Here is a 24,967-nt window from a genome sequence, read left to right on the forward strand (position 1 = left end):
ATGCTCAACAACAGCAGCGGCTCGGTGGTAGTGGTGGTAGTGTGGGTGGTGGGGATGTCGTCTCCTGCCCCCGTTCTGGTAGGGAGGACAAAAGCGTCGTAGGGAGGGTAAAGCACCCGGCATCGGTGACGACGACGACGGTGGCGGCAACGACGACGACGACGACGACGGTGGCGGCGACGACGATCGCGACGACGACGATGACGGCACCAGCGACTGGTAGTACAGGAAGTAGAGGAGGGGGTGGCGGAGGTGACGGCGACGGCGGCGGCGGCGGCGGAGGTGGCGGTAGTGGTGGTGGCAGTGACAGTGGTAGTGGTGGCGGCGGTACCCCCGGTGGGGACCGTAACGGCGGCGGTGGTGGAGGTGGTTGTGCCGGTGGTGGTGGCGAAGTCGCGGAGAAGGAGGAGAGGCCACCGGCTTCAGAGACTGTCGAGCCGACGGCCGCGTTTGACGTCGCATCCCTCGTACTCTACGGCTCGCGCGCACTGCCGATACGCCTTAAGATCTTGCTCGATCAGTTGTTCAACCAGTTGCCCCCCGCGCAAGTGACACGTATTCTAGCTGCCTTCGGTTGGACCCACGAGGATTACACGCGAGGATACATACTGCAGGTGAGTTGACACGTCGAATTCACGCACGTATGACACACTCGCGCTCCGTACCGTACCGAGCCGCGTGAAATCGTCCCTTCGCCGCGAGGTGACGGTACGTCACACGAGACATCCGCGACATGTCTACGGTACACACGCGTCGTTTACGTGACACAACGACATGACCGGACTTTGACATACCGTACTTGGACGCTCGCTGGATAGACACGCGGTTGTTTCGCGCGCGCAACAAGATCAGCTGCACTCCGAAACGGGACGAACGCTCGTCGAGAAACCGTTCGCCGCGAGACCGCGGTTTTGACTTTTGGATTACCTCCAGACGTGACAGCGACCGCCAGAGACGATCATTAACTTCGGTGACATTCTCTGCGAATAGGTGCTTCGGACACTTTGGCACCCGACACGTAACCCGACGAAGTCCATACCGAAGAATATTTTCGCGAACGCTGACGCGAATCGAGACCTTTCAAATTCTCGCCGCGTTACATAATGATTATCTTAAAAACGATCGCGTCTAACCAAGAATAATCCTCTATTCACGCGTACGCGATGATAAATCGATCTTCGAAGTAAAACATGGGCGACAACGGGCATTAATCGTTTTGCGTGTCCGCGGATTAAATAAATAAATAAATAAATAAAACGCTTCAGTTTTACGGTGATTGCAAGATACAGTCGCGCAATAAATCGTGATGAAATGGAAAATCAACGAGGACGGTGACAACGAGTGAGAGCAGAGAGTTGAACGACGAACAGTGCATCGAAAGTGTCTCGGTATGGTGTGAGTGATGTTAAGCGACGTCGGAGCAACGGATCGAGATATCGGTACCTAAAGTGAGATACCTGCGCAGTAACATGTAAATCCTGATGGGAGTCCCGTCGGACGCATTCGCTACATCGAAGAGGACGGAAACGCTGAAGGAGGAGGAGAAGAAAGAGAAGATCTGCTCTCTCGCAAGGAGAATCGACCCGCCAAGGAGGCAATTTGGAGGGACGACCGCAATCGGAGTTCGTTACGTGTCGACAAAGTCAATTGAGTAATTATCACTTTGTCGACACTAACGAACTCCGATTGCATCTTTTTCCGAAAAAGAAATATTCAAACTGATTGGAAATATCGAAAGTTTTCGAATATGTGATGCTCTTCTAGTGAAAAAAAAAGACGCTTGAAGTCAAAGGCTGCGGCCGTACAGCTGTCGCACTTTTTAACATGACGTTTTGAGATAAACTACCGCACAAAAATGATGTTAAATATATGCGGCTGAACTGAAACTGTAGCTGTACGCTTCTCCGCAAGTGTGTCCCAGTCTGAAATTTCGGCGCTATTGACAGGCCGAATCACAGTTTCTTAATGGACAATTTTTTTTATCGACGCGTCGCATCGATCGCAATCAATTCCAGTCTATTCTCGCTGCTGATTTCTACGAGACTCGCCACAGATGATCATCACGCTTTCGTTGGATCAACGAGTGAAAAATCGGAGTACACTGATGGACTGTTCTTTAATCGATAGTGTGCGTCGATCAGTGAGAAAGCAGTGAAACTTTAACGCCGATAGCCGATCGATTTTCGATGGTGTCAAGACTAAGACTGTATCGTCGTTCAAAATGGTGCAGTTCGTTTAAATTTGGACACTCGTCACTGTGAACGGAAGTTTGTTAAAACATTTCGTGTGAAACCGCAAAGCGATTAAAAAATGTCGATCGCTTAAAAATTTTAAATCATAAATCACAAATACAGCACGCGCTAAATAATGCTTTGTAATTAATAATTAATAAACATGACGTTTAATATTAATCGAACAGTTGTAGTCATAATGTTTAAAATGCAATTTGTGAGATTCGATAAAAAACAAATACTTTGATTATAAATAGAAACTATAATTATAATGAAACTTATAATCGAAATTATAAACCGAAACATAATGTATAGCGTTATCTGATCACTCAGATGTTACGTCGCGGGATAATTATCAATAATTTTTGTATCATAATATAATTCTCTCTCTCTCTCGCACTCATTCATATTACGGCACGTATAAGTGCCGGACGCAATCTGCGAGTGATTAAAATAGAAATGACATTCTTGGATAATTTTCCAATATTTCCGTGTACTGTGCTCTATTGAGATCATTATCGCGCTGCTCTCTTGGGATAATTGCCGGTATACTTACATTTTATAAAAGCGTGAATTTTGTATGACATGTAACGCAATCTGTGAGTAATCATAACAGAGATGACACTTTGTAGAATGAAGTTATTATTCGTCGTAACGTGCTCCAACCGAGATAATGAACAGCAAAACCTTGACACTCCGTCGAAAAAGATAAATACCGGTAGTATCTATTTCATAAAAATGTCTGTCAATCAACTGTACGCGTAGCGCATACGCGACTCGTAACTTACAAGTGACCAAAACAAAGAGACGATATTCGAAATGACAGAACTTGTTGCCACATATCTCTCACCGCGATATAATTACCTATACTTTGATCTTGGCTCACGAGAGATAATTGCAGAGGAGCGATGACGCATTGAGATAATTGCAATGGATTTTCACAGGATTAAAGCGTTCTTTCGCGCGGTCTCGTAGTACAGATTTTACGCGACACATAACGCACAGTGCACTTTGCCCCGCGGAATGCCCGAAAACGCACACACGCGCGCGCCCGCGTGCACGCATACGCATGATCGGCCGGTGCGTTAATCTCGCGAGCCGCGCGCGTTAGGAAACGGGGAGTATCCGTGTAAACTGAATTGCGCCGATGTCGGCGTGAAATTAAAACGTACGGGAAACCGGTTTCTCGGACGACTCGCGCGTACATAGGTACGTATATACGTATGCGCACCGCGCGATGCGCTTATCCGTTGCAGCGCGGCTCCGTAGCAAAGGCGTGGGTAACGCTAGAATTTAATCGGAATAATAATTTCAGTCTCTCTCGGTGAGAGAGACGATGGAAGGACAAAAAAAGTCAGTCAGGAGAAGAGAGAAACGCGAGATTGACATCGGAACTGTTCGTTCTCGTGTTCGCGCGAACGCACGCGACGTGCGCAAAAACCTTGGAAGTTCCTCTCGAAAGCACGAGGATTGTCATTGAATTGAGCGGCGGCGGTTGACACGTGCGGGCCCCGTGTACGCGTGCACGCTATCGTATACGCTCTCGTTTTGTTTACGTTTCGTCCCGTCGAACAAATTTAAACCGAAATTTAAGCTCGTTAGAGCGCTCGCGTGACGATACACTTCGAAACTCTATTAGCTCCGTACTTCTCCCGAACTGCCTGCCCGCGCCCGGACCGCCGTTTAGGTATTTTGTCGCCATAAGCGAGCCGGACGAAAAGACACGCGATTATCCGGAACGGATGTCGAAATACACGCTTCAATAGTAATCCGTTATGTCTTTAACAGGTCGGAGCGCTGAGGTTGACATAGAGCTAATTCGCAGTTACGATAGGACTGAATTAACGTCATGGTGCTAACAGATAGTGTTTTCTAGCTACTTTTGTGATTACTGTCAAAATAATATCGTATTGCATGCGGCATTACAGAGTGAACAAGTTATGATTCTTCAAATCAAAATTTTAATCTCCACGAAAATTTAATGTGCACTATTATATATATATATATATATATATATATATATATATAGGTATATATATATATCTACAGGGTGTCCGGTAATAACCGCATTAGCTCTCATGGGCTGGTAGAGCAGATTAACTAAACAGAAAAGTCCTGTACCATTTTGCAAAATTCGCAATCATTAATGAAAGATTAATTTTTGAAGATTGGCGAATAAACGCATATCCGTCCGGCCCACCGTTGAATGCAAGCGCGCGGCGAGTCGGTCACATTGACTTTATTCTTATTTATTTCATTTAAGCCTGAATTTTATTAAATATTGAAAAATATAAAACGATAAATCGATAAGTTTTGTATGATCTGTTAATACTTGAAATTGTCATTTTCGCGAAAGAATTAACACGATGCTTGTCGTCGATTATTCAAGATTGAGCAGATTAAACTGGCCGCCAGCTCGCCGCGCGCTTACATTCAGCGGTGAGCCGGATGGATATACGCGTTTATTCGCCAATTTTCTAAACATTAATATCTCGTTAATAATTGCGAATTTAGAGAATTTTTTTGTTCAGTTTAATCTGCTTTAGATGCCCCCGAGAACTGATACGGTTATTATCGGGCACCTGGTATATATAAAATTCGCGTTAAATAATTTTTATAACTAATAGATAAACATTAGATAAACATGCATGCAATAAATGCGGAATTAAGAAAGAAAACTGTAGCGTGAAAATATATATTTGTTTAAACTCTTTTTAATTTTTTTATGCTCTTCGTGTGGAAAATAGAAGATAGTTTTAGTTGAAAATATATAATCATGCGCGCGCTCGTAACAGTTGCCGATAATATCGATGATATGTTTACATATCAAGTGCTGTCGGCATGTCGATCAGCTGCAAAATTCCCGCAGTCTGTTATTAGGGACGTCACGATTCTCGAGTCGTTTGATTCCGATGATTCCGATGACGGTTTCTAGGATAGTCGAGAACTACGGGTATCTCCGGTTGAAATTTGCATTTCCTCGTGCCGTATGATAGCATTTTCGCGGTCAAACGATGCTTTATGACTCATTATAGAGGCACCTTCGCCGGGTCGCTAATTCCTAATTACCGTCTACGATGCGAAAGCATCGTTCCGAGGAGGTGATCCATTGGAAATTAAGAGAGCTGGGCCTCGCTTCGGATTTGCATCCTCTTTCACATCTGGCGAACTTCTTGCGGTCGAGCGCTACTTTACGGCTCGTTACCAGAATAACTTCCCCGCGAGTCGCGGAGAGACTTCCTGAATCACGATCCCGTAGTGCGCAAGTGTCACGTTGGGAGAACAATCCACGAGAGATTGAGACTTCAGCGCTCTGCTCCGAATTTGCATTTTGGTACGTGAGTTTATCCGCTGCTTTGTGAGCTCCGAGAGTCATAAGAACATCCTGTATCGCAATAGCGTTCTCTACTGGTGGATCTGCTATTAGAAATTCTGTCACGAGTCCTAGAATTTCTATACCATGATCTCTGTAAGACGGGAGATTTACCTCTCGGTATGTAAATTATTCGCGGTATAAAGTGCTTCGTGTGTTTCCCGACCAAACTATCATGTTCGAGTGCGCGGGACACTGTCCGGATCACGGTGCATAGCGCAATAGTGTCAAGATAAATCTTGGCTTAGCGGAGTATTTGCCTGTCGGAATGCATACAAGACTTTCTTAATCATGATCGATGACGTACAAGTGTCGTTTCCGCGGTACGATCTGCGCGAGTGCAGCCGGGGGGAACTTCAGCCTCCGCGCGCTCCGGATTTGCATCTGCTATTCGCTAGTAAAGTTTTCGCGGTCGAGGGCCGCTTTATGGCTCGCCAACGTTGGAATGCTCCTTCTTCTCTCCAAGGGGGAGATCGTCGTCGTGGCGCGGACGTGGAAACGGTAAATCACACCTCGCGTTGAATGCGCGACGGAGATCGCCGCGGTGAAACGCGTCTCGCCGCGCTGAGAAGCGTTTCGCACCGTGGAGGCCAATTTCGCACGTTGCAACCCGTGTCGTGTTCGCGGCCCTACGTCCGCTGCAACGGACGGAAGCGGTTGCAGCGACCCGGCCTCTCGCGAACGGGGAATCAAGTGGGATTTTACAGGAGCCCGGTCGGCTGCAGCTTTACGATAGCCACGATGGAGGAAGAGGCAACTTAGGAACGCGAAACCGCCTCCTTGCCGTCGTAGCGGCGCGAGATTTACGAGCGAGTTGCGCGTCGGCGAGCGAGCCATGCGAGAGCCCAGAGAATCCACATCCTGGCGATTCTCAATCGGCGACCGGAAAAAATATCGGCCGGTATCGATAAGCGAAGCGGACGAGACTCAGCGAACGGATGACAAGTAATAACCTATACCACTTTCGAAACGTTCTTCGTGGTTTTGTTAAACACGTGTGTTCGGCGTTTATTGGCAGCAAGTCTTAATTGTCCTATAAATCGTCTAATTTCGTTGAAATATCAACAATAAAAGTTACGTGTATTTTCGGAATTGAAATTCCTAGTATGTATGTCAAAAGTTCACAAACGAAATTTTGCGGTTAAGATATTCGTGTGTGATGAGCCGAAAGCAGTTTTAGGTAACTGGATGGGATGTCACGGGAATTATTGTCATCAGATGACATGTTACGGATGTAATCTACGGTTGACACGTAGCTACACGACTCTCCGGTGTCGCGTATCTCGGCACCAAAGATCCGTAAAAAGGCTGGGAAGCATGACGAATTCCTCGACGCTCGCCGATGATCGTTGGGAATGCCATCGAGTCCGAGAGAAACGAAAGTTTTCCACGAATCGTAAAAACCGATACATTCCTCCGATTAAGTAAATATTGAAGTGGAAACGTAAATGCGTAAATCACAAAAATCGCGTATTCAAATCGCAAAGGTCCTTTTACGAATCGAATATTTTGCATAGATTCGTTGGAAATAAATGATTCTTTGAAATATATGAGAAGCGAATTTTGTCGAAATATTCGGAATCAGTGTTTTGCAATTAATATAATAAAGATAACGATACTGAGAAACGTATCTCGTAATTTTTACGCATTCGCGATGTTTCTAAATTGCAAAAAAAAAAGATTAAAACTGACGATCACTATAATTAACACACTTGCATACTGAAAATTTTGACGCTCTCGCTACTCGAATGAATTCTCTGAGATGATTTCCGGCGATACATACGTCTACCAAGTCGTTCTCGAAGTATCTTCGTCCACCGAAATTGAATACAGACAGAAGTGTCAAGGACGACGACGAGTGAGTCCTTCATCGGTGGTCCACCAATTCAGAATCCAAAACCCGTCAAAGATCACCTGACCCAGGAGCGATCGTCGTCGCGGAGTAACGCGAGGAATCGAAAGTGGCGACGTAAGGCAGACACAAGGGACGAGGCAATCGGAAACCGGTAAAGATGGTAGCCCGGAGCCGATCGACCTGTCATTACTCCACCTCGATGGGAGCATGAGCCAAAATCGTAAATTACAGAGCGAGCGGAGACGATTCGAAGGTACTGATCCAAAACTGTTGCCAGATAGAGAAAGAGAGAGAGAGAGAGAGAGAGAGAGAGAGAGAGAAAGAGGAGCAAACAGATGACGAGGAGACCATCGCTCGGGTCGATCACTCGGGTGGAAATGCAAAATCTGTCAGGCGCAATTGGCGAATTAAAACGTCGACATGCCATTTACCGTGGCTACCGAAATGATCAGAGCCGGAATGATGGCGACGGCGAGGAGAAAGACAAACAGGAAGAAATTCGGGGGGGGAGAAAAAGAGAAGAGGGAATATAGGAACGGTCGAGAGGCGATATGAAAAAAATTACAGAGTGCAAGATCGAAGCGGGGTCGATTTCTGACACAAAAAGCAACACGATGAGACTGTCGGACGTGATCGAGATGCGCGAGTCGAGATGCGCGAGTCGAGATGCGCTGAGACCAGTGATCGTGAATAATCCGTCGTCATGCCGGACCACGGCGCGATTCGAGTGGTATAAATAAAGCTGGGAAAGGAAACACAAATGATGATTCTGTTGAACCGTTTGAACACTCGCGATCCAGCACAGCGTACACATCGAGCCCTTCCTCGTGAAAATCTAAATAAACCGCACTCGCGAAATTTATAGATATACATTTAGTCACAAACGTCTCTACCTGCAGCTCTAAATCTTTTCCTCATCCGCGTGAGCTGTAGAGAAGCGAGTGTTCGAAGATGCGCAAAACACTCTCCTACTCGCGCATCTTTCTCGTGAATCTTAAAACGTTGGCGCTCGTGTGGGAAGTATCAAAATTCCGAGCGCGTCAAATAACGCGTTAACGTTTATTTGTATTAACGGTGAACGCGCCGTTACTCATCTGCGATCGCGGCGATACGGCTAATCGCCAACGATTGGCCGCGATGTCTCCGGACTCCAGGAAAGACGCGAGACATGACGTTCTTGTGGATCGACGGGAAACGTGTCTCGAATGTAAATCGTTCCACATGGCGCTTCGGCTCGGACAAACGCGCGCGCACGCACACACATACATACACGCTCGTACACGCTTAACGCATCAGGATGCGCCTCGGGATGTGGATGCGTTTCGGAGCCCGGCGCCCGAAGCGATCTTCGGGCGAATTATTCGACGATAATGTCAGCGTTAAACGTACACGATCGAGCGATCAGAGTCACATTGTTCATCCCTCGATTTCGTACACGGCGGCCGGCTGATCGTCAAATCGCTTGAGGCCGGAATAACTTAGTGCTCTTTCTTTCTCTCTTTCTCTCTCAGCTTTTTCGGAGTTATAATCTCTTTCTCTCTTTCTCGACTTGTCACGCATTTACGATGCACGTTCGACGTGCTAAACGGACGACCGCCCGCGTTCCTTGCGAGTTTTGTCAATATTTATACGTTACGATTAAATGTCGACGAAAATTATTTGCCGCGGCTGTTTAACGGAGTGTCACGTATGTTGGGATGTATTGCCGCGAGTCGCTCTCGCGCGTGGTTACGCTAGACGCTCGGAACAAAAATGACGCAAGCAGAAAATAGATCAACGCGCGTTGCGTACCGCACGCAGTTTCGCGATCGCGCTAGTAAATTATCATCTTGACGGAGTGTGATGCAAGCGCTGTCCAGCGCGGGATTCCTCGTAGCCTCAAGTGTGACGTTAAGAATTCGTACTCTTATCGCACATTTTTTCAAACGCTGAAGGTTGAACGTCGTCTAGATAGCGTATTATTACATATTCGATGTCAGAAGAGCTGAGGAGTCGGAATAACACATTTTATTAAATGAAAGATTCCGATTTTCAGGATCAATTTTATCTAGACTCTCTTTTAACAAGATCCGCAAATACGAATTGACGGCAATCGAGGCAGGATTTTCGCAATCTCGATGGTCCGAGTGACGGATATAAAAAAAAAACTCCGAGTAGCGCGAACGCAGCCGCGAAAGGCGCCATTTTCCCGGCCGTCCTCGTCGCGTCTCCGGTGAAACTCCGTGGCGTGTTGCGTCGCGGTTGCGTTTTACGACGTGCCGGCGGCCGGAGCTCTCCGCGGCCGACGGTTTCTCCTCGATCGTCGCATCGCTTAACGCGAGAGCGCCGCGTGTGTTAAGTCGAAATAAAACGGCGCAGTTGCGCCGGGCCGCGACAAAGAGCGCAAGGGAATGAGTCAAAGGGGACAACGCAGAAGGCGCGCGCTCACGCGAGAGAGAGACGGATAGACGAGGAGGACAGAGGATAGACGCAGGTAGCTGCAATCCAATTTAGCGGCGGATATCCACGCGAGATCTTTACGATTTCTACCCACGAATAAGACAGGGCCCACTTACCGTGAAATCATATGCAGTGTCCAGTCACGGATGCCATTGCCGCCGCCGCTGCCGCCGTCTCCTTCTCCTCCTCCTCTTCCTTCGCCATCGCGTCGACCGCCGTCCGCTGCCGCCGCCGCCGTCGCCGTCGCTTCTTTCGCGGTGAAAACCAAACTGCGTCGTACTTCGCGCCAGCAACCGCGTAGCCAGATGGCAGCACGAACTGGAACGATTCGAATTCAAGCTCGATGCGCCACGTACTCTTTCACCGAGTGAATATCGATTATATCCAACAAAATAATTCTCGTTATTGCAAATTGATTGTTTTTTAATTTGCAAAAAAAACAGAAAAATTTTTACAGAGTTTAAATCGCGCGGCTGATTTTTCGAAATAATCACTTGGTCGCATTTGAAGAACTTGGTTCGTTCAAATAATTTCTTTGGTACACAGCCCATCAATCACTTCCTCTTTTAACGTGTCCCAACAATCAGGAACAACAGTCTCGTTATCAATTAACGACTAATGATACAGAGTAAACAATATACAGGGAATTGCGTGAACGACGCGAGAATTACGCGAATTGTGCGCGCGGGACACGAGGTTTGAGGGAAACGTAATGAGCGAGCAAGTAAAACGAGGTTTATCTTACTTCTCCGGCTCTCGTAATTATCCATTATGCAATAACGCGGTAATGGTTCGCGTCTCGTTCTTAACGCCTCCTTTATTCCCGGGTGCCAAGACACCGAAGGTTCCCAGGATCGCGCGTCGCGATTTTCGTGCACGTTTCGAAGCACTCTCAGAGACGCACGTTGTTATTTAAATTAACTACACCTATCCGAATTTAATTAAAGGCACCCTTGAGCTTTTTCTAAACAATAGAAGTGGCTTCGAATGTACATTCCGCTCGCGGTAATTATCGTATTTACCTCGCGGAATTTTGATTAAAAATCTGTGATTACGCGCCAGGAAACGGGAATCTTTACACATTGCCGATATTTAAAAACCAGATATACTTTTTAAGTAAAAGTTCTTGAATCTTATTAACGGGATTTTTCCCTTGCGATAAATTGGATGTGCACCGTTTGAAATCAAAATTTCTAAATGTGAAATTTTATGACAGGATTAGAAAATGATGGAATTGTTTATAAAATAATTTTTAATTTGTAATAGATTAATTTCAGACAGCGCAGGAGTCGAAAAAAATGTTTTCCTAGTTGTAATATTAAGTCTATTTATACTAAATAAGAAGTATTTATCATTTTAATCCTAATCCTATTAAATATAATTATTACTGTAATTATTAGACTCAAGTATATATTCTGATAGCTTAATGAAGATTCTCCGTTTTGCACTTTTCTCATTGAAAGACCTCCTTTTTCGCCACGATACACCGACCTCGCCCACACTCATTTCGCGTCCCATCGGACACGCGGGAGCACATGGAACGGCGAAATTCCACGCCGCGCGGAATTTGGAGGAGGTGGCGAAGGAGAGAAACGGGAAGGGGATGGGAGGGAAGGTCGAGTGTTGTGTCGGGCCTCATTCGCGTGCGGGATTAAAATTCGAGTCCCACGGTACACGGTAGTCTTTGCGTTCTCAGACACGATCCGTCCGGGTCCTTTCACGTAAGGACGAGAGAGGCGCGCGTTTAAGCGCTTCGCGGAATCCTTTTTTTTTCCAGTCCCCTCCCCCCCTCCTTTTACCCCTCTGCTCCCGAACGTCACGCACGTATGTATGGCGCGGACGTGGCAGAACGACGACGCGCCGGCACCGTCGAATCCCTCTTCGTGAAATAGCGGATCTATGGGAAAAGCATCCTCGGCCTTTGAGAGATCGACAGCCGCTGGAAATGATGGACGCGTAAAATAGAAAATCGTGATGTTAAGATTCCCTCGAAGTCCAACATCTTTTTATTCTTCTTTTTTTCTACAGTTCCGAGATCTACTCGTATAATTACGTGAAAAATGAATTTGCAAGCAAGAATAGTGGTTGTATAATTTCGACTAGAGTTTAAATTATCGTCCATTGCGATAGACCTTCTTTCTTTCTCTTTCCCATTTTTTACGTATTCATTCATACGAGCTATCCGGGCTAGATAGCTCGTATGAATTAGCATGACAACGCAGTAGCCATGCTGACGCCTCACCATTTGTGTATTTTTATTTCAATCATGTTTATCTTCATTCCCACGTAACCGTCATGCAAATCTCGTTTGTACGCAATAAACAGAATTAAATTTAATTAAAATCAAAGATACGCAAGAAGGAGAGAGGATCAGCTCTTCACGCACGCGCGCGCGGGGAATAAAAACATCTCCTCAGAGAATCAAGTTTGACAGGTTTCTCGCGAATCACAACGAAATTATGCTAACGGAATCGAATTACGGAATCCTGCATTTCGTATGCGTTCAATTAGCACTACGTGCCAGGTAATTTACGTAACTCTCAATGGAGCCGGGGTACCGTTGCGACGCCGGATTTTGTCGCCCGTGGTCCCGTGATCGACGGGAGATGATGGATAACGCGCGTAAAAGAAACGACGTGGCGAATTCCCGCGCGCGGTATCACAATGCGCGTGAAAAATGTTTAAATTGCGCGACGGAGTGAGATAGAGAGAGAGAGAGACCGAGACGGGGAGAGCAACGCGAGGAAAACGTCGTCGCGCGCTCGCGGACACGATGTGAGAAACGGTGTGACATTACTCGCGCCTCATCAGGCGATAATCTATGCGATATCTCCTACGGGAAAATAATACACGACGGTCACAGCTGTCGCAGCCGCGCGCGTGAGGTTTGAATTACCGTCGGCGGGGATAAAAATCGGGAAAATTACACTCCATGCAACGTAGCGGTACGTTACGAGCGTTATTCATTGTTCTTTCCATCCATATGCTTTCAATTATCTACGGCTCTGTGTGTTGTTTCAATACGATCCACCGTTTGTCGCGCGAGCGTCGTTTAACATTTTTATAGAAAATTAATTTCGCTTATCTCATTGCACGTGCATGCGTGTCTCTCTCGTAAATTGAATTCGTTTTTTTAAATCTTTCTCGTTCACGTAGACGCGTGATGATGTAGCGAAATACGAATTGTATTTATCGGTCGACACGTTATTTCTTTCCATCTGAAATCTTTCGCAAATACCTTTTGATTTATTGAGGTAATTACTCGGTAACTATTCGATACTATGAACTGCTGGCTTCTCATTTTCTCAGATTCTTCGATCAATTTGGATATATCTTCTTTTTCTGTTAAATCGATCAGAATTTCAAAATACCTATACACGAAACTGTATCGTTTCTCGTACAATTCATACAGATACTGTTTACCTTATGAAAAAAAAAAAAGGAGAAGAATACTTTGCAAACAGCTCCGCGAGACCGAGGTGCCCAGTCGAATACCATGACAGCGCCGAATCGATTCTATCAGGGAGAACAAAAACTTCGTGGCAGCGCCTATTATATCTGCCGGCGCGATCGCCGGCAAATCGCTCGACATTCTTTATTTTTGCGGTTGGCCCCGGGGCGAAAAATAACGACGTCGTTCCCGCGATCGAATCCCGGAGTGGCGGCGGCGGCGGCGGCGGCAGCCGGCGGTCACACACGGTGCGGCGGTGTGTCCGCCTTAGCGAGTAACGTCTCTCCGTTTCCCGGGCCGTGTGCGTATATGTGCGATATATACGGCGGGCGCGTGCGCGTGCTTGAAGAAATATACAACGGGACGCGAGCGCGAAAAGCGTCGCGGCGCTGGGCGTCCTGCGTTACGTCGAGCCCCCGTCGGAATGCGTAAATATACAAAAGCTGCGAGGCGAGAAAGAGCGAAGAGAGAGAGAGGGAGGGGGGGAGGGAGAAGGCGAACGAGACAAACTTGCGCTCCTATATACATGGCCACCCTGAATTTATAAGAAGCCGTGACTCCACACGAACGCCGATATATGTGACGTCCGTGTGTGGAGAACGTCGAAAGCAGCGTACCGCCAGATTTAATGTTTCTCTCGGCAGGATGCGTTTCTCACCGAGAGAGACCGGGACGAAAATTTTGATCTTTGACCAATTAACACGATCGCGGAGCAAAGTCGCGAAGGAAAAACAAAGTGCATCCGGTTTGCCGTGACGTTTATCAAGTGGGAAACAAAACGAATCGAATGAATAGCATTTACAAAACTAACAAAGCATGTACGAAGAGCTTTATACATTTCTTAATTCCTTACCGAATATTAGATATAATTTTTCGATTACCAACCAATTTAACCGTAATTTAATTTTCATGAACATTATCCTTAACTTAAACTCTGAATAATCTTAATTGCCAGCGAAAAATAAATTGATTCCGAGATTGACTGGAATGGGGATTTGCCGCGGGATCGGATTATTCATGTCGCTGAGGTTTTCAGCGCGGCATAATGACAAATCGCTAAAACTCGATCCGCAAAAAGCGGATCGTTAATAGTAGGTAGAGGCGAGAGAGGAAGACAGATCGAGAGTATGTATACATATCCGCCGGGATGCAAGGTTAAATCCTTAACGCGTTTAAGTGCAATCTCGCTTGGCTAACAGGCGAAGCAGAACTAATTACCCGCTACATTAAGCGTCATCAATCAAACCTTTTTATTTATCAGCCGGTTTTTTGCGCATTCCATTTCACAAAAGTAACGGAACGCGAACGGGACGCGTGACCTTCTGCGGTTGACAATATAGGAAGCGTATTTTTTTTTTTTTTTTTTTTTTACCGCGGCGTATAATTACGGTCGAATAAGGATAAACGTTCCCCCGTCGGCGCGCGGTTGTGCGAATTGATCGACGATATCGCGTGTTCTTTACCGCGTGATTTGCGCATTTACGTAATTTCCCGCATAGGCTAAACAGTGTAATCGTGAGTGCCGGCGGTTTACGAACGCCGCGAAGAATGTCGCAGGAAATCGCCTCGGAAAAATTCTTTGTCCTTTGTTTTATCACGTTGTTATATCACAATTCTATTCAGAAATTTTTTAAAAATTTGTAATTTATAATTCTAATTGACGTTAGTTATTTTTTTTACAAGCGATCTTTACGTATCAGTATAATTTTTTTGTTGACACAACATTCCAAATAAGTCGTTGCGTGTCTGCCATTATCTCGACGCACGTGACAGGTCGTGACACGTCAACAGAATGGTTTCTTCGAACTCCATAAAGGCAATCCTTCTCGTCTTCTGTTCGCAGGACTCGCAGAACGGCCCGGTGCTGGACCGATGGAGTATCTGCTCGGCTGAGGAGGAACCGCTGGTCCTGCAGCAGTTCCTCAGGTTCGCCGAGACGCGTCCCTTTGTGCAGCAGCTGCTGCTGGCCGCCGGAACGCCGGGTGCGGATGCTATGTCACCAAGCAGACGACCTTCGCCACCGACGATGCCACTAGCACACTTGCCGCCCCCGTTGCATATGCTCCACTGTGGCCTACCGCCACCGGGTTCCCGGCTGCCACCGCCGCTGCCGCCGCCTCCGCCGCCACCACCGTCGTCGATCTCGCATCCCTCGATGTCGCCATCGGCGCAGAAGCACTACTCCTCGTCGAATCCCGTCGGCGGTGTCAGCAGAGCAAACTCGCCCCCGCGTTCCTTAGACTCTCACCTGACGGTGTCGCCGTTGAATCGGCTGCAGAGCATGCAGCCGTTCGACTTCCGGAAGCTGGGCACCCTCGGATTGCCGGCGTTCCCGCCGTTGCCGCCGCCGCCGCCGTCCGCGGAGCAGCTTCTGCAAAATCGGAAGTCAATGAGGAATCCGCAGAGTCCCCATAGTCCACCTCACCACTCGTCTGCGTCGCAGCTGCAAAGGCCGCACATGCCGGTCGCGCCGATCTCTACGTCGGCGTTGACTTTCGGTCACCCGCTCTCGGTCGCGGTCTCCTCCGGAGCGCTACCACCGAGCTTCCCGACGCACTTTCCGCCGCCACCGATGGGCAAGTCGCCCGGTGGCATCGTCGGCGGGCTCACCGTGCCCACGGACGTGCACAGCGGCGGTGAGAAGAGCAGCGATTTCGGCTCGGAGGAGGACGAGGACGACGAGGATAACTCCGACAGCGCGTTGAATCTCAGCAGACGAGACGCTGCTATGTCGAAGCACATGATCATCTCCGAGCAACGGCATCCACCGCCGTTATCGCTCCAGGCCACGCCGTTGGGCAGGCCGCCCGGTATACCTGGCAGGAAGCCGCACTCTCCGGGTAAGCGACCGGGCAGTCAATGGGGCGCCGCCGCGAACTTGCCCCCGAACCTCGGTACGCCCTTTATCAATCCTACCACCGGCAAGAAGCGCGTGCAGTGCAATGTCTGCCTGAAGACCTTCTGCGACAAGGGCGCCCTGAAGATCCACTTCAGCGCGGTGCACCTGCGCGAGATGCATCAGTGCACCGTCAAGGGCTGCAGCATGATGTTCAGCTCGCGCAGATCGCGCAACCGGCACAGCGCGAATCCAAATCCGAAGCTACACTCGCCGCATCTGCGCCGCAAGATCTCCCCGCACGACGGCCGCTCGTCCATGGCGCATGCCCTAGTATTGCCACCGCAGGTGGGACTTCCGGTACCTGCTACTGGACTGAATCACCTACCTTTCGGACCGTTTCCGTTGCTTACGCCGCCGCCAGATCTCCGCTCGCCGGCGTCGTTGTGCGCGCTGGACTTCAAGCATCTGGATCTGTCACCCGCCACGCAGGCGGGCCAGGGTAGATCGTACGACGAGGCGCTGCAGCAAAGGATGTCGGTGAACACGGGTCTGTCGACGACCACAGCGTCGACGACGATGCCGGTGCCGATGTCGAGCGTTGGGGCGACAACGACCACGATGGCGCGAGGCACGTATTCTGGTGGCGGCGCGTCCATTAGCGCAGTTTCGCCGTCCACCCAGGCATCGTCCATCATGATACCGGAGGGCGAAGAAGACGACGATGATGACGATGGCGGTATCGTCGTGGTCGCGGAGGACGAAATCAGCAATCTGCCGTCGAGGTTGCAACCGCTGCGCGCCGACGACGACGAGCAACCGGCCGACTTCAGCCTGGCGAAGCGACCGAAGCTCTATTTCGGCGACACCGCTGACGAAGACCTCGCTAGTAATCCCGACAGCAACGAGGACAACGACTCGATGGGCACGGTCGATCAGCAGCCTTTCTCCGTGAACCAACACTCGCTTAATTCGAGTTCCTTTCACAGTCGAGGCGTGCGCAAAAGAAAATCTCAACATCCCACGAGGTGCGCTGTGCCGGCGGAAGTGCATTCCTCGTCTACCGACGGCGACTCCTCCAACGACGAAGAGCAGCGAATTCAACGGCGGTGTCTGTCGGACGGCGTTATCCCACCAATAGCAGAATTTCAGAATCAGCCAGAAGACATGTCGATGTCCAGGCTTGAGGCGGAGGAGCGAAAGATGCTCCCCGGCTCGCCGAAGAATCAAAAAGGTGGCTTTCACGATCGCGAGTCGAACTCGCGCTCTCCGGACGCCGGCAATGGGGAGCGCGAGGCGGCGGCTAATCGACGCGATACCCTCTCCTCTCAAGACAACGCGGAGGAGCTACCTCAGGACGAGCCTCGTGACTTGAGTTCGAGGGCGAGCTCGGTCAAGTCGCCGAAACGACAGATCACCCCGGAACCAAAGATCGACAACGCGCCGTCGTCGAGCACGACATCGAGCGGGGCGACGACGGCGACGACAACGATGACGACGACGACAAAAGATCCCGACGCGACGTTGTCGGAGCAGAAAGATCGACGAATGAGTGCGGAAAGCGACGAGACAACAAGGGCGAAAGAAGAGACGATCGCGAAAAAGGAACCCGCCGAGGTGACGCAGGAGGAAGGAAGGCCGACGAACAACGAGGTGCACCACGAGGACGAGGAGGACGACGATGATGAGCCCATGGAGGAGGTCGAGGAGGATGATGGTGATGAGGAGGTGGACGACGCGCTGCGCAATCAAGAAGGTGAGCGTCCCGATGATCCCCCCCGTGCCCCGAGCTCGGTCGACAGCCGTCCGACGACAGCCGACGACCTCTCCCACGACTCCTCGATCAACACTTTGCGTCAACTCGAGTCCTTGTCGCAGGGTCGATGCGCGATGCCGTACACCGAGACGCAGCGGGTGGCTTCGAGGTCTGGCCGCGGCTCTACCAGCCCTATCAGCCTCACAACCCACCAGGAGATCACCATGGACTCCTCACGTGGCTCTCGTTCATCCAGCGCCTCACCCTCCACAGTGGCCATGGATACGGACAATAGCCTGATCACGTACGCGCGTTACGAGAACGGCGGCTTTGTCAGCACCCAGGAGGTGCCGCTCGACCGTGAGAATCCGCGCCGTTGCACCGCCTGCGGCAAGGTCTTTCAGAATCACTTCGGCGTCAAGACCCACTATCAGAACGTCCACCTCAAACTGATGCACCGCTGCAGTGTGGACGGTTGTAACGCGGCCTTTCCCTCGAAACGATCTCGCGATCGCCACTCGGCGAATCTCAATTTGCACCGGAAACTGCTGTCGACCTCGTCGAGCCCGCCGCTTTCCTCCAGCCTGCCACCGAGCTTGTCGCCGCGTGTCGACGACCCGCAGATGAATCCGCTGCTGCACAACGAGTTCCTGGCGAGACTCTATGCGGACGCTAGTATCGGCGCGTTGGGCGCGTACCCCTTAGCACCCGGGCTACCGTCCGCGGTCGACTTGGCGGCCCGGATACCACCGCCGCACCCGCTCCTGCTACCGCCGCATCTTGGCGCCACGTTCCCGGGTCTGTCCTCGTTCGCGTCTCACTTGGCCGGTCTAAACGGCCTCACCCATCAGCATCTGAATCATCTGACGAGACTGACCCAGGAGCAGGGCAACAGGCACGCGTCCGTCTCGGGTTCGCCCGTGTCCTCGCCGGGCTCGGACGATCGCAAGGAGGAGGCTAGGTGCACTGTACCCGGCTGCGAGCGCGTCTTCGGTTCCCGGGCCGTGCGGGATGCGCACTCCAGGGATCCCCAGGCCCACCGCGACCTGCCGATCCTGTCCAGCAGCAGCGGCTCGTGACCGATCTCGTTCTGCGGCCGCGGACACAATTATTATCCCTTACTGTGATGCCAAAATCCTAACTCGGCGATTCGATTCGGCCGATCGATCGCCGATGATCTCGTTTCTTTATTAGGATCGGCAGACCTAGACGCGGTCTTCCCCACGAATGGGGCACGCTCCGTTGCCCCAAAACGTTCCATTCGAAGGTGCGTAAAAACGTGCAATATCGAGCGGAGTGCGTGCGGAATGATCGACCGTCAACGTGGCCGACATGAAGCGGTCCCGTTGAACAACGCCTGCCCATGGAGTGAACGAGCCAGTTCCAATGCGGTAATATCTGCCTGCCAGTTCTTCCCATTTCTCAGATTTATACGTCAGAACGCAACACGCGAGTTTGTTGGGCTAATCTAGTCAATTTGGAAATCTCGATTTCGTGCGTTGTCGGAAACGACGGTAGAAGTCGCGCGCTGAATCGCTGCCGGTTTATTTCGCTCGATTAATCAGACTAATATCATGCAAAATTCTCAGCGATGCATATCAAATTTTAAACTCATAGCAATGGTAATGAAGCAATTATTTAATCAAGAGATCCATCTCATAAAATAATTTTCAAGTTTTTTAACAAGGAACAAATGATTATTGTATAGAATTTTTATTTTTATATTTGTTTTTTATAGTGATACGTGAATTATATCACACAAAATTTAAATATTTTTTTCACTTTCTGAGTAAAATTAAATAATTTGTAATTTGAAATTACAAAATTAAATTTTCTTAAATATTTTATAACATTTAATGGAGAAACAATTTATTATTTATTTATTTTTTATACACAATAAATTTATTTTTTAATAAATATATTTAAATTTTATTTGACATTTTGAAATAACGCTTTTTCCAATCGTAAAGAAATATATATTGGAATATAATAATTTTTTTTTTATTTTAATCTCACATCAATTTTTTTAAATTAAAAAAAAATTAATGTGAGATCAGAAATGTCATGTAAAAATATATTAAAATTATTTTTATTAAAAGAACACAAGTAATGTTGTGCAGTAGTATTGAAATTGATTCCATTTATGAAGTTTACTCAATGAGAACACTGAATTTTGAAAAAAAAATTTTGTAAGATTTTTTATTCCTCTTGATTTAATTATAGACAAGCGCACGGTGCAGCGCGCGAATGTCCCTAATACATATATCTATTTCGTACTATTATAACGAGTCGCATTATAAGCACTGGCTGGCGTAAAAGTTCAAGATTTGTCTGGTCGAAACTAAACTGCCTGACTTCGAAGATCTCCACGATCGCGTGGCGTGCGATCATCTCTTCCACGCGCGCGACGCCGAGAAACCGACGACGGGGTATGGCGAACCGTTGAATTCGCGACGGCCGTATGTAGTTTCGTCTGTCTGATCGTCGGGGTTTAACTTAACATAATCAGGGGATGAAAAAGAGAGAGAGAGAGAGAGGGTCGTCGGAGGGGGTGAGGACGAAGGACGGGAAAGCGTTAGAAAAGCGGACTGAGGTGCGAATTGTCCCCGGTCCCCGAAGGGCTAATTTCATCATCGTTGTGATAACGTAACGTTAGCGAATAACGCCACTATTTAACCAGTAACCAATTACTACCGCTGTATATAATAATAAACAGACATAGTACCTTTCGGTGTAAATGCGTAACTATATCGTGACTAAGTTCTACCAGCGCGCGTCCGACGCGACGCGCGGTTAACGGCGATTAGTTTTGTAAATGTGAGACGGGGGGGAGAGAGCCGGTGCACTCTTTGCCGAGAGGAAGGAAAAGACAGAGCGACGTATGTCAACGTCGCGACAACGACGACGGCAGCTAGAAGGAAATGCAATCTTAGTTTAAGGAGAGGGAGCACCCTCGAGAGCTCGAAGGCTGAAGGGACGATCGGGCGTTCGGTATATAGATAGACAAGTGGATCGACCAGCAAATCAAAGGCGACGGCGTGTCTCGCGCTAGGTAAATGAGAATAGATAGATTTTATTTATTGTTCCCTAGAAACCCCCATACACACACGAAGCGCGTACACATACACACGAGCATACAACGACACATACTCTAGAAGACACGCACATGTACACAACATGTACATCGATACACTGTACCCGAGCGGCCAGTAGCGGGCACTGCCGCGAGTAACTTCCTCCTCTAGGACTTGTAAAATCGCGTTGTCGTTTTTACGTGGGCGAATCAATTGGCGCCCGGAGGTTCGCCTCCGTCGTTACACGTTGAAGAAGGAAATCGATTCCGGAAATCAATTCCGGGATCGAACGGGAGCGCGAACCTCTCCCACGAGACGATTTGGTTGTACATATATACTTTATTTTCGTATCTATACATATATAAATAAATATAAATAAATAAATATATATATATATAAATATAATTTTTGGCGGTGCGCACCGATGTCGCGGCGTGCACGAAATGTTCTTCGGGAATGTGTACGCGTTAAAAAAAAAAACACACAGGCGCGGAGCGCGTTTTTCTACGAGCCTTCGATCCTACGTTTTGCATTTCCGCCTCCCGAGAGAGCGAGCGAAGTTCCCTCTTCTCCCGCGACACACACGACGAAAAAAACCCTACTACTATTACGCATTAAGAGCGAGCGAGATTTACAATTGTAATTATGTATAAACCGAATGCTACGATGTATATTATAGATCGATTATAAAGAACACACTCATCATTATGAAAATAAATACCTATCAAAATTAATCCCCGCTGTACATGCGTTTTTTCTCTGCACCCTTTTATTTCATTCCCGAAACGGCTATAGGTATCTATCGTCGATAATGATATAAGATGCAGCTTCGTCTCTTCATTATTTAATTATAGAATATATATAAATTTAATATTATGATTGAAGAGTAGAACATTCTCGCGAAAAGGTTCGTGGAAAAAAAAAATATGATGCCCGAGCGGGCGATCTAGATTTATATCTCCGTTTCCGCCTTGACGAAAGAGTGGGCAGCACTTCATTCGAGCTTTCGGGCCGTCGACGGGAACAGATACGTCCACGCGTGCAAAAAATGAATAAAAAAAGAGAGAAAGAAGAGACTTCACCACGCCCACGCGCTCTAACGTAGGTCGACCTCGTTTTCGCGGAAAGAAGATCCTTCCTTTGCCAGCGATGCCGGATCGTTTATCAGAGGATCTCGCGGGCGTGCACGTGCACGCCTACTAATCCGCGAGCCTCACGGAGAAGTGGAATCTCCCCGACGGAAGGGTTGTTCTTCGATCTCGACTCCGAGAAGAATCACACTCGCGATAGAACGATGGAATCCTGGTCTTAATGATCTTTGCGGTCGACTCATTTAAATTTGCATCTATTATTTACTCCTACGTGATCTATCAATTTTATGTTTACAAAACAAAACCTTAGAAAATTATTTTAAACATTTAATCAGCACTATACAATTGACGTCAGTTTATTTTCACATTTATTGATAGAACTTGCATTTATCTTATCTGTCAATCTTCATTCAAAGTACAATTTTTTGAATTAAGAAGAATGCAAAGGAAAAATAATATCATAGACTATATATTTATATTATAAACCAATAAAGTTTTTTCAAAATAATTACAACGAAATTATGCGACGATACGCGCGGAGGATGAGAGATTGTACAGCGCTGAAAAACTGTGGAGAATGCAATTATAATGTTTGCATCGGGCGCGAAAACGGCTAATTATGTTTCTTATCGCAAACTCTTGACAAACGGTTATATGTTTGCAGAACGGCTTCGGGAGGGCCACCCGGGGCCCGAAAACAGTTCAGGCCGCTTCGCCAATAACTTCGCCATTGTCATGCTAAAATTCCCTTCGCAAAAGCGGAACGACAGGCCGACACCGTAGCGGACCACGGTAATTAGAAGTGTCTCGTGTTCGGGCCCACCCAAACGAGACGTTTAATTACACATAAACGCCAAGCGCGGGCACCCCTCGTCCTCCGGAGCAAGAAGACGCAGAGAGAAGACCCGAATCGCCACTCCGCTCGCCCCCCACCTTCCCCCTCCCTCTCCCTGTTTGGACCCCCGGCCTTTAATCGCCCAGGTGGGATTAGATTAGGACCTTTCGATTCTCGTGTTAACTTAGGGTCCCGACTGGAGACTAATAACCGGTGCACGAAATCGAATTTCAACTGGATCTCCAAGTGGTGCTCTGAAACGCGAATCACGATGTAGAAGTCAGAGACGTAAAAACGGCTGCGCTCTGAGATTGTTTACAATTTCCGTGAAGGTTAGACTTAAAAAAGACATAGATGATGCGTATTAATTGCAACTGTATAATAATTCAATTACATCATATTAAATTGAATAATTAAGTTATTCATATAGCTGATGAAGATAATAATCTGCATTGCAAACGTACGACTCGTAACGACTATACGTTTTTAACTTTTTATTTTCCCGTTTTTAATTGCTAATCCAATCTTTTCACGTGAATCTCCTGGACCACTTCCTTCATTTTTGGCGCCTTTCAAAATTGATTTAAAAGATCATCGAGAAAAACTTTTCTTTAAAAAGTCAAATTTAAAGTAAAGCTTCTTCGATGTATCTGTATTTCTCTTTCTCCTACTCCCAATCATCCTCTCTATTTCTTTTTCCTATTCGTATACGTATAGCACCGACGTACGCGAGATAAATGGATTTAGCGTGGCTTCGACCTTACCGAGTACGCGCTCGCCCGGCTGAAGCTTTATTCTACCACCTCTCTCGACGCTCTCGTGCGCACGACAGGTGCAGCGTGGGAGAACGAGGGTGGGAAGGCGGAGGTAGGTGCACGCTCTCTCGCAGGGAGCTCTCGCACCGCGGAGAAGGGAAAGGGAGGCCAGAGGGGACAGAGGGAGAAGGAAGGCAAAACGAACGAAACGGCGAGAGAGAAAAGGCGGTCTCCTCTCGGTTAGGCGTCGACTCGCCCATCGATCCCCCCGCGTAGCCCCCCGTCGCTGTGTTACCCCCCCGGTCCATTCGCGTCCTCCGCGCGGACGCCTCACCATTGCTCTCGCGTGGTCTCGGACTCCGGGCTGGCTGATCACGCTCGTGACAAAGAAATCCGATAAACAAAGAGTATAGGCAGAAACGAGGGATCCAGTTAACGTAATCTCACTGCTTTGAATGTTTAAATTTAATCTGGTGCCAAGGCGTAATTCTATCGAGATAACATTTCCGCAATCACATTCTGCATCACATAAATAATAAAAAGCCTCAAGTAAAAAGAATAAATCAATGAAATGGATGATAAAATTATTGTTAATCGTAAATCGAAATTGTCAAAAATTTCGGCCAAATAATCTTGTTATCTCAGATTGCTTTGAGGAATTTAGTCCGTTTCATGAAATTTATACAACAAACAAGGCTCAGCAATAAAAAATGAAAATATCGAAAAGAAACGAAATTTCTTTTCTATATTGCATATCTGTTGTTGAAATGAATATAGGAATCAGATGCACAACGTGGCGAGTTAAGTTTTAATACAGCTGATTGAGTAACAAGTAAAGTTTCATTCTTGTTAGATATCTTTTTCTCTCTCACATATACGGTTTACTTGCTTATTTATTCAAGCGGAGTGTATAAAACCCAGCTACACTCTGTGATCGTAAAACTTTTAATCGGTCGCGTGAGAAACGCATTAACCGAGTAACTACATCAATGCAGTTTGTGTAATTGATTATTCCTTTCCTTATACTTATAAGTTTTCATTCTTTCATGCGCATACAATCTCTTAAGGCTGCTTAAAAATTTAATTAATCCCGTCTCCGTTCATTCGCGGGTATAAACAAACGATTATTTAATAGGTATTTCGCGCAGAGTTCGATCAACCGTTGAAAGTTTTCCATGATTAATAACACCGTCGGGGATACGCTGAGAAAATAAACGCGCATTTTAATGAAGAGTCTACGTCTCACTCTGCTCCAGGAACGACCGGATTCG

The 24,967-nt window shown here is 47.7% G+C and overlaps 1 protein-coding gene across 1 annotated transcript; it reads left to right on the forward strand.

The window, feature by feature from the left end:
* Positions 1–200: 200 nt before the first annotated feature.
* On the forward strand, positions 201–19,737 carry LOC105454208 (zinc finger protein basonuclin-2). Its single transcript, XM_011696678.1, has 2 exons — positions 201–614; positions 15,193–19,737. The coding sequence occupies exons 1-2, from the start codon at positions 201–203 to the stop codon at positions 19,018–19,020; spliced, it is 4,242 nt and encodes a 1,413-aa protein (XP_011694980.1). The 3' UTR covers positions 19,021–19,737.
* Positions 19,738–24,967: the final 5,230 nt, after the last annotated feature.

This window comes from Wasmannia auropunctata, unplaced genomic scaffold, assembly GCF_000956235.1.
Source record: "Wasmannia auropunctata unplaced genomic scaffold, wasmannia.A_1.0 LD335987.1, whole genome shotgun sequence".
NCBI classification, from domain to species: Eukaryota; Metazoa; Arthropoda; class Insecta; order Hymenoptera; family Formicidae; genus Wasmannia; species Wasmannia auropunctata.